Here is a 10,933-nt window from a genome sequence, read left to right on the forward strand (position 1 = left end):
GAGAGCTCCCACGGTTAAGTGAGCGAATTCTGGACTATTACAGGTCTGAATCTGATGTCAAACGAAGTCCGGAGACGAGTCGAAGCCGGGTTAGTCGGTAACGTAGCACGTGGCCCCTCATTGTTAGCGCGACAAAAACAGCCAACCCTCATTCCCCCCCTCGCAGGTGGGATAGTCGGAATTATCGGGCTAAAATGCGATGGGTGCCGGGTTATACGGTTTTATTTCTGATGTTTTAAAGGCATTTCTACACAAAATTATGATCTGTCTTTGAGTGAGCATATGAAATGGACAATTTACTATCGATAGGGCCAATAAAAAAATTTTTTGAAATTTTGTGGGTTAGTCGGTTTTATCACTAGGCCGACGATATAGAGTTGGACACTTTGACGGTTAATTTAACTCTTTGCATTAATAAAATAAATGCTAAGCTGATGTTTAAACTCATTAAATCTAAGAGCAAATCACTAACATAAAATAATAAAATACAACAACAGACACAATAATGCACACCTGAAAATGTGAATGCTGCCGTGACCACTGGTCAAGAAAAAGAGATCCCCATCGTTGTTCCATGAAATCTCATTGACTTCAAACTTGAACTGTTCCTCTGCCCGAGATCTATGAGATTTTGCATCGATGAAAGTCACCAGATCATCTTTGTTACCAACTGCAATGGTACTCCCATCTGGTGACCAACATATGTTTATGTTCTCACCTGTATCAAAAGAAAAACAACAAAAATTTGAAGTCATACATGAACTAATTATAAACTCATTCAAACATATGTGAGTACAGGTGTGGTGAATTCCCAAGACATAAAAAGGACAAGGACATGACAGCCCCACTGAGCCGTGATTGCCTGGACCACAAGATCTCTTGCAGAAAATGCGTACCAAGCAAACGTTTGTCTTAGTTTGTTAAAGACAGATTAAAACTACATCTCATATCTTATTCTGGTATATGGCCATTTTCACAGTCTGTCTATCTGGTCTATCCTTTTTCCTCATGAGATTAACTGATTAGAAGATAAGCTCAAAGTGAGCTTGCCTTGGTATACTCATTATCATCATCAATGCCTTCCACCCCTGGCAGGGTATTGGCCACATACAAGTTCATTCCATTTATCTCTGTCCTGGGTAATCTTTTCAGCCTCATTCTTTGGTTTATGCTTGCCTTTTTTTTTCTTTGGGGAAGGGGGAAGGGGTTTAAAACTTCTTGACAGCATTCTGAACTCTAAAAACAAATAGAAGAAGCAAGAAAACAATCCCATTCTGTATTTTCTGTATTGAGAAAGGCCTGAAAGAAGAGAATTCAGCGAAGAGATGTGTGGTAGCCATGTGTCTTTCACAGACAAGTTTTTATTTCCGTCTCAGGAAAATGAGGGAAAACATTCCAAGGGGAATACACCCCATCTGGGGAGCTAAAATAGAACCAATGCTAATAGAACTGCAAGTTTGGCCTTGTAAGTAGTAGACAATGACATCCAAGTAGGTCATGCAAAGAAGAAAGCTAGAGCAATCTCATGACAAATCAAATAAATGAAGCATACAAAAGTAGCACATTTTATTATTTTTTCCCATTACAGCATTCGGATCCCAAAAGAGGGCAATTTATAAATGCACTCATCATGATTTTTTTTAGTGCACACAAGAACTAGATCTATGCCATCCACTTAAAAGAAACCCTTGGTGGCTCACACTCTCCTAAGAGAACTTTAATACAGTAGATTAGTTTGAATACTAACAAAAACATTCTTGGCATGCATGTAATGTAACAGGGGCAGTAGGCTTTAGTTTTAGCAAGTCTTGTGGCACTTGCAACACATATATGGGGTAAAAGTGCAAAGAGTAGAGGTGTTACAACAGAGTAAAGTACAAAGAAAAGAAACAGAAGAGATTTAAGGATGAAAGATGTTTGACAGGAAAGAAGGGGAGCAAACCACACCAAAGAACCTGCCAACCACCCAGACAGCAGATTTTAAAAGCATTTTTAACTTTATAAAGGGGAAAATTTATGATGACAATGGCAATATATATCTACTCTATATATATCAGCAATATAACTTTATAAAACATTTAACGGAAGTGTCCTGATGGTAGTTTATGAATTAACTATTAACTTGCAAACCTTTTGTGTTAATACTGGCTGCTGCCTTATTTGTTCTTGCATCCCAGACACGAACGGTCTTGTCTCCACTGGCAGTTGCCAACTGGTCTGGATTTTGAGGATTCCAACAAAGTTGATCAACGCTAGCACCATGGCCCCTGAACACAGTGTAGTCTTTGGTCTGGAAGAAAATGCCACACAAGTCTCTCTTGCATCAATGAAACCAATAAAAACAGAAAGGACTGATTTTTATCACCAAATCATAATCACATTATCTTTCCTTGTCTTACTTTTAACTAGTGACAGAGGGGAGATCATGATTTAGGTAGAGGGCTTTACTTTGGGACAAGAAGACAACAAAGGGTGGGTAGAAGACAGAAATGAGTTGCAAAGAAATGGTAGAGGAGAGCAGTAACCAAGTTTCATGTGCTAGTACTATTGAATTTTTTTTTTAAAAGAAAGAAACAGATTATAGATCTACACAAAATAGATAATTTCCATTTCACATTTTTAAAATGTTCGATAAATCACATTATATTTAGATTTTAAATTATCATTAAAAAGTGGGATGTTTCTTGATACATCTAGTACATTTTGAAGGAAAACGTTCATGAAAGTCAATAATGAATTGGAGTACGATACGAAACTTGGCATCTTCACGAGATTTATTTAAAGCAGAATTTAGTTCTGCTATCACTCTTTCAATGTCTTTATTATTCTGAATCTTTAAGACTAATATATCTGAATGAAAATTTGATGATTTGCGCGACATCGCTTTAACTGATACCAAAAGGGGGCACAGCCTTGTGAGGCACCACAAAACTTCATAAGTTTTCAACACATCTTTTCTTAAAAACTACTTTGGTGGTCTAATTTTCAACACATTGACAGAAATTAGTCGAATTTACTCTACCTGGTCCGTCCTGGTACAAAAACGACATTTCGATATATAACTTTGATCTGAAAAGAATCAACGTTGTTCTCTGATCATCCCTTCTACAACATAACAAAGCAGTATCAGGAAAACATGCAATGGATTCATTGGTGACCCATTTAGTTTTAGTTTTAGGCAGCCAACTACATGCCGTCTAGCGATCACGCGCCTCTCGCATGCCTGCAGGCTATGTGTTGAATTTGTGACCCAGTTTCCAGCTCTAGTCTATTATATCACATAATGGGTGGTAATTTCAAGTTGGTACATAAAATGTACTAAACACAGAGATCTGAAATTTTACAGCAAATAAAGAAGACACAGGGCACCTGTTTGGTCAGCAACCAATCCGCAGGTACTTTTAGTTTTTGAACAATGGAGGAAAAATCACATACACTGCAACTTCTCCGGTTCTAGAAATTTTTTTGCTTGCATTCATCATGTAAGTTTGACCTTTCTTCTGGTTGGTTGCCATGTTTCATTCATTTTCGTCCATGGGTTTTTCCGAAGCTATACTTTTAGAAGAGAGCCACCTCTGAACCCAAATGACCCAAAAAGTACCCCTTGTGCAGAGCCCATTTCCAGCCTAGAGCGCAGTGCGCAATTGGCATTGTTTTCTTTGCATTGTCAACACTGTTTTCTCGACTCGAACACCCCCATGAAAGATTGGGTCGTCGGTCGCCTAGTGGTTAGGCTCTCGGACTCGCAATAAAAACAGTCGTGGGTTCGAATCCCGTCAGGGGCCCGACGTTGTGTCCTTGGGAAAGGCACTTTGCACAAATTTTCCCCACTTCACCCAGGTGGAAATGGGTACCCAGCTATAGACAGTGAAAGATCTTGTCAGTTTGATAGTGTTTGAGCGCGTGAAATCTGCAGCTTGCACTGTATGCTTCCACGGAAGCTGAGAAAGTTTCTGAGTGCTCTCAGCAGAGGGTCTGCTGGGGTAATAATAGTTGTAAAGCGCATAGAACATGCTCTTGAGCATGGATATGCGCTATATAAATGCAATTATTATTATTATTATTATTATTATTAAGATGTGTCAATCAGGTCATCTGGAAAAGCCTGATCAAACTTTTCCTCACAATAGTTTCAAATTCAAATCACCCTGCACACACGATGGAAAATACACACATCATCAAGAGTTATAGGGCAAGATAAGAGCCCATCAGGCTCACCTCTGAACAGTGTGATCTCATGCTGCCGATATCGAGACACACCATCACACATTACCAGCCCGGTGTGAGTAGGCACTACAACTTACTTACTTGAATTTTGAGTCTCTAGTCATGTGAGGGTGGGTGCTGGGTGAGTAGGGATGTGATCGAAGACGGTGTGAGGCTGCATAGGGCATTATTTATTATATTTGGGCCATTTGGAGTGTGAATTGTTTGTTTAACCCTGGAAGCGCACAGGCCCTTTATATAGTGCTGACCAACTTCGACCGGGAAGCGCGCAGGCCCTATATTAGCAATTCCAATGAAAATTTAATTTTTCGCTTTATCATTTTTTTATTTGATACCTGAGAAAGAGTTTTCATTTCTAAGAGAATAATTATGCTTTTTGAATTTTAAAAATCGGTTCATAAATAAAAAAGTTATGGGGTTGTAAAGGTCGGCAAAATATGGATGACCCAATAAAGGAAAATACTCCTAAAAGTGAACCACGCAGTAGCAGATTCTGTAAGACAATCGACGATATCTCAGTAATTAATTGGAGTGTTAGACAGCAATGCCAATCGCCCGCGGCGCCTTGGGCCAGAAATCTAGCTCATAGCGAAGGGTAATTTTTGGGCCGCTTGGGATCAGAGGTGACTCTCGTTGACGAAAATAAATGATACTCGGCAACCAATCAGAGGAAAGGTTAAACTAACGACATGCAAGCGTACAATCCCAAACGATTTCTAGAACCAGAGAAATTGCCGTGTTTGTGTGCGATTTTCCTATGTGGTTCGAAAAACTAAGCGGAGCTGCGGGTTGATCGCCGACCACACAGGCGCCCCACATGTCTTCTTTATTGCTGTAAAATTTCAGATCTCTGCTTGTAGTACATTTTACATACCAACTTAAAATTACCACCTATCCATTGATAAAACACTAAAGCTGGAAACTAGATCACAGATTCAAAACGCGAGGTGCCGGCATGCCAGAGACGCGTGATCGCTAGGCGGCATGTGATTGGCTGCCTATAACTAAATAGGTCACCCGCGACTTCATTGCGGGTTTTCCCGATACCGCTTTACTGAGTTTTAGAATGGGTGATCAGTCGCAGTAAAAACGATGTCCATGCAATTCAACAAATTTCACGCAAATATTAGTCTTTCGGGTCCAAAGTAATAAGGACATCGAAAAAGTGATAGCAGAACTAGATTCTGCAATAAAAATCACATGAAGATGCCAAGTTTCATTTATATACTCCAATTCATTACTGACTTTTAACAGTTTTTCCTCAAAATACACCAAGACATGTCCAACTTTTTGGCAATATTAAAGTCCCCCAAAATTTTGCAAACAAAAATCCCATTAACATTTTTATTTATCAATGGATTTTAAAATTTTAAAAAACCATAGCTCTTAGAAATAACTGTTTTTTTCATTTAAGCCCATTTTAAAGCAATTTGGATAAAAAATTTAATTTTTCATTGTCATTGCTATGTTAGAGAGAAACCTGGCTACCCAATGTGTTTTTGGGTGGAGAAATCATTTCTGCAGTCAGATTTACTTAGAACCATTTCCTATTTATTTTGTTATACAATTAAAATTTTGGTGTACATTTTCGATTTTGCGAAAAATGGGGTGTCAAGATGAGAGCATCGTATCACAACATGGGATATTTAAGACTATGTTGGCAGCCTGATTTAACAACGGCAAAGCTTTCTTTGATGATTTTAGACCATGCCAATCAGTTACGATTGCGACGGCGTCTCAACGAGGTCGGAACATTGGAATTGATGGACTCGTCAATAAAGGGTCAGATTTAGATCTTTTTGCAGATGACAGTGATGATGAACCATCATACAGAGTTGATAATGAGTATAGGAAAGGAAACAGGAGAGGTGCGGACTCAAGTGAAGATGAAAATTGTGCTAGATCTAGGCCTAGATCTGAATCGGGTGTTCCCCATGCTCAGACCTATGATCCGATGCTTCCCGGTCCCGTCACACTAACGTCAAAGATCACACAACGTAGATTTAGACCCCAAATGATAGGAATACAGCTGACATAGACCCTCCTATGTCCACACAACAAACTTCAAATAGTGGCACCCCTCCCCCAGTGGCCATGCCCCGTCCTGCAACCACACACCCAGATGTTGATGCTTAGGGTGGGTGGACTGATGACTTTTATTAAATGATATTCCAGTTATATAAAATTTGTCAGATATCTTTTCAAAGTGACTCTTCAACATTTGTCAGTTGAAAGAAAATCTAGATATTTCTTGCAGAGATAAAGATATAAAGGCATGATATATCGACTGAATGTACCAAGCACCTAAATATTTTATGTAAAAGTTTTTTTTCTCGATTTTGCCACATATTCACAAACTCATAAAATTTCACACGGTAGAGGTATCACAAAATTTTTTTTGATTTGTTGATCGTATGTTTCAATGTCATTGTTTGTGGAAAAGTTCAATGCTGTACATACACAAAATAATAAGCTCACAGTGAGGTTTTGAAAAAGGTCCCGAAAGCCTGGCATTCTTCAGTTATCCTGCCGAGAAATGCCTGGCAGTGAGTGAGATAAACAATCAAAACAACACAAGTTGAGCACAAAACAGTACAACAGTAGAATTTTATTTTAAAAATAAACCCTGTGTTGTCTCTCAACCCTTACCGTGAAATCCGCCATCGGCCGTGGTGGCAGAGCAATTTGGCAGGTTTTAGATCTACTACCGATGAAACGCTGAGCGCTCCTAGGGTTAAGTGTGGACGTGAATGAGAGTATGTGTGTGTGTGACGAGAGAAAGGGACTGTGACTACTGTGACTGTAAGAGGTACCAGCCAGCGAGAGATCTGAATCGGAAAGTCAGTGTCCGCTACATCACATGATCAACTACTCATGTCAACATGACATAGATTAGATCTAGATCTAATCGTGATCAAATCAAAGATAAGAGTAGGTAGCGTAAACACGGCCTCGCGGGCATTCGCGGCCTTCCGACCGCGCGGTATCGGTAAAATCGGGGTAATTCCGATCGCTGTTTCTTTGCTCTTTCGCCATAAAACACCAAATGCCGTACACCTTGTAAAAGTTCAGCTTTTCCTCGTTACAATGGTGTAAGTTGTTTATATGTCCGATTAGTAGGAGCTGGAGAATCGCCAACGAAAGCGAAGCCCCTCGCGGTCGGAATGCGTGGTCGGCCGGTTGAAAAATTGACACGCGTGCATTCAAATGCTTCGCGGAACGAGGGATGATTAAATACCGCCTTTTCATTGGCGGAGAACTGTAGAGCTTTAAACGGGCTTTCCCGTGATATAAGTTTAGCCTTTGGCGTCTTTATAGAAAGCTTTTAAAATTACCGTCAAAATGTTTAAAGATTCCTTTTTACACAAAATATGTATAATACCGACTTATAACACATATCAATTAAAAGATCAGTTCATTTTCTATTAGAATAAAGTTATTAAATTGGAATTATTTTTCATCAATCCTTCCGCGAGACTCAGAAAGCATGTGACCCCGCACGCGGGGTACACTACAGTATAGAGCCGACTCGCTCGCCGCGGGGCCCGGTGCGCCGCCGCCGGGTCAACGCTCGGTGTTTTTGTCGAAATAACGACAGATCATCGTGTTTGAGGCGATAAAATACTGATTTGTAAAGATCTCACAGTCTTGAAAAAAATTAGGCTCCATATATTTGTTATAGTGATTGTACTCTGTTAATGTGGAGATGTTTAGTGCACTTGGTACTTTTTTTATTGTCTGTCAAACATGGGGTTGCAGCCAGTGACTGACTTTAACAAATGGAAGTGGCTATTCTCATCCGGGGTGAGAATAGAAAAACGATCTACCTCTCACCCCGGGTGAGACTTGCCAGCGTAGGCTATTCTCACCCGGTGCGAAACAAGACCTGCTTTTCATCATTTTGGAATACTGTCTATCGGTGTGGATGATCAAATTGATAAAAGCCAAGAAAAAATTACGTTATAGCACAAAAGTAAGCTAATTTGATCGTCTTCAAAGATGCTATGGCTATTTCACTGTTCGAATCGAGCCGAACTACGCGGGTCGCCATTTTGTTTTGCCCGGAAGTTCTCGCAAGATCTACTCCTCCCCTCTCTCTCTCTCTCTGTCTCTTTCTGAATACTGTCTATCGGTGTGGACGATCAAATTGACCAAAACAAAGTTTAAAAATGATGTTAAAACACAAAAGTAAATTAATTTGGTTGTCTACAAAGATGCTACGGCTATTTAACTTTTCGAATCGAGCAGAACTACGCGGGTCGCCATTTTGTTTTGACCGGAAGTTCTCACGCTACTCCTCTCTCTGTCTCTTTCTCTCTCTCCACTGCCTACATACAAAATTGTACGCTTTTAGTAGGCTACAGACTACAGTTGTAACGGACAGAATTCTACAATTTTTCTGTTATCACAGTGTAGAATTCTGTGGTTTAGGGTGAACGCAAAATTTGTTGGCCTAGATCTAGGCTATAACAGTGAACGCGCACCGGGTGAGAATAGCCAAAAGACTAGCCTGCACTATTCTCATCCCGGGTGAGAATAGAGGTGGCCTTAACAAATTTGATCAAATTTTAAACAACTACAATTTTCTTAACTCATTCGCTTCGCCGAGCCGTGGGGGGCGGCGCGGCTTGAGTGCCGTTAGTACGCAAAGCCGCCCCCGGCGGCTCGAGAACTGACGTTCAATTTTAGCTTGGTTTCTATTCCAATCCACATATCCATGTTAAAATAAAGGTCATAATATAAAGTTGACTTCCGGGTCAAGTGTTTACACCGAAAATCGGAAGTTTTGATTCAGTTTTGAAACAGGATTTCGAAGTTTATGCGACATTGTTTTATCGCGAAGCCCAAATTATAGCCAGACACCAGTCTTTGTACTTTTACACAACAAAATGTATAATTATTTTGCTCACTAAAGAAGTGTAGGACTCTACTTATAATATTGATACTACTGGACTCAAATTGCCAGTGCACTGTAATTGAGAAATCAATATTTTTGAGTGCTAGATCTAGGCCTAGATCTAAATAGTCAAAATATTTTTTTTCTCCCAAAAATCACTACTTTTTGGTGAATTTACTCAAAGAGTACCACCCAAGACATGTATAGGTTTATTCCAAATGCAATTCTGAATAATTCCATATAAGATACGAGTGTTTTTTTCTGTTTGGGATCCTTTTTTCAAAATTATTTAAAAATTATTTTTTTTTCAATATCGGAGGTTACGATCCAAATGTACAAATATTATGGAATGTATATGATATGTAAATAAATGCTCATTTTTCAATATTCTCCTGTTCTATATACAGTTATGGTTATTTTGATGTATAATTTGACTAGATCTAGGTGCAAACATATTTTTTGAGTTTCATCTGAGATTATAAATTTTTTGTTTTCAAATTTTATCCGCAACCAATCACAATTGTGTTGCATAATCGCCTCTTACAGGAACCAAAGTTGAAAAATACTCAAATAAACATTACAGATGTATTCTACAAACCATACTGAAAATGTTGGTATATAATATGTTGATATTTATTTGAATTTATGGCCCCCAAGACCAAGACCTGTGAACTGCGCACTAGTCATCATCTCATTTCGCCCTCCCGAAAGAAATTCGTCTACAAGCCGAAAATAATATGTAGCGAATGAGTTAAAAATTGACGGAGAGGTTAAAGAATGGTACCAAAATGCTCAGTGGATATAGGCCTTTCAAATGGAACTGATAAATTTGGCATACAGCTAGATCTAGTTTGAAAATTTAGTTTCTGGTACCTCTAATAAGAGCATATTTCTTTTTTCTTTTTTAGTCATAGGGGTTCACCAGCATTACTCTCTTTTTTTTCTGTTTCTTGCTTCGAAACCGAACGCAAGCATTATTTATGCAACCAAATCAACAACTGTCAACAAAGTACAGCAAAGCCAAAGCTACTAACTCTACTAGATCTAGATCTAGATATGATATAGATCTAGATTCTAGATCTAAGTCTAGATTCTAGAGTAGATCTAGAGAACTGAAACTCGGCTTGGCTAGACCTGGTCCGAGCCCGAGCCCGAGCAACCAGCTTACCAGTCGGTCTTTATCCAAATTGTATATGCAGACAGTTTTGTCGAAAGAGCCAGATGCAAGGCGCCTACCATCGCAACTCCAAGCGACGGAGTGAACCTTTGCAGAATGTGCTTGAACATCTCGTGTTCGAGGATTGCTATTGAAAAACTTTTTCATTTCCTCCGCGAAAGACGCCATGTTTATTGTCATATATGGGTGTCGAAATATTTTATCACCCCCTGCTTGATACTATGCAGTTCGTATCTTAATACTGTAAGTATAGATGTAAAGAATGTCATTTATTCAGTAATATGGCTTGTACCATGTTAATTTGTCTTTAAAAGTATCAAAATATTTTATTTGTACTTTATCTCCACACGATGCATTACCAACCATGTCACTGCTAACAAAGAAAATTTCTTACTGGGTATCTCTTTTGCAACACCGTAGGCAGTAACATAAAAGTTAACGGTAGCCTACGGTAGGCTACAATAAACGGAAACGAAAGAAGAAAAAAACGTTTTACATTATTCTGGTACATGTAACATGTGAAATAGAATCCAATTAACTTAATTGGGTTGTTATTTAGATCTAGTTAACGTAAAAAAATAAGTACTGTATTCAATTTTTGCTTGCAAGATCTAGCTATATATATATATATA

The 10,933-nt window shown here is 38.9% G+C and overlaps 1 protein-coding gene across 1 annotated transcript in view; it reads right to left on the reverse strand.

Moving 5' to 3' along the window:
• The window catches only part of LOC101849597 (THO complex subunit 3), an 18,586-nt gene extending 7,911 nt beyond the window's left edge, over positions 1-10,675 (reverse strand). Inside the window, exons 1-3 of the mRNA XM_005093926.3 lie at positions 10,293-10,675; positions 2,131-2,290; positions 514-718 (exon numbers count right to left, since the gene is read on the reverse strand). Of these exons, the coding sequence (XP_005093983.2) occupies positions 514-718; positions 2,131-2,290; positions 10,293-10,481 (554 nt within the window). The 5' untranslated portion in view covers positions 10,482-10,675. The remainder of the gene's footprint in view (positions 1-513; positions 719-2,130; positions 2,291-10,292) is intronic.
• Positions 10,676-10,933: the final 258 nt, after the last annotated feature.

Source organism: Aplysia californica, unplaced genomic scaffold (genome assembly GCF_000002075.1).
Source record: "Aplysia californica isolate F4 #8 unplaced genomic scaffold, AplCal3.0 scaffold00072, whole genome shotgun sequence".
NCBI lineage: Eukaryota > Metazoa > Mollusca > Gastropoda > Aplysiida > Aplysiidae > Aplysia > Aplysia californica.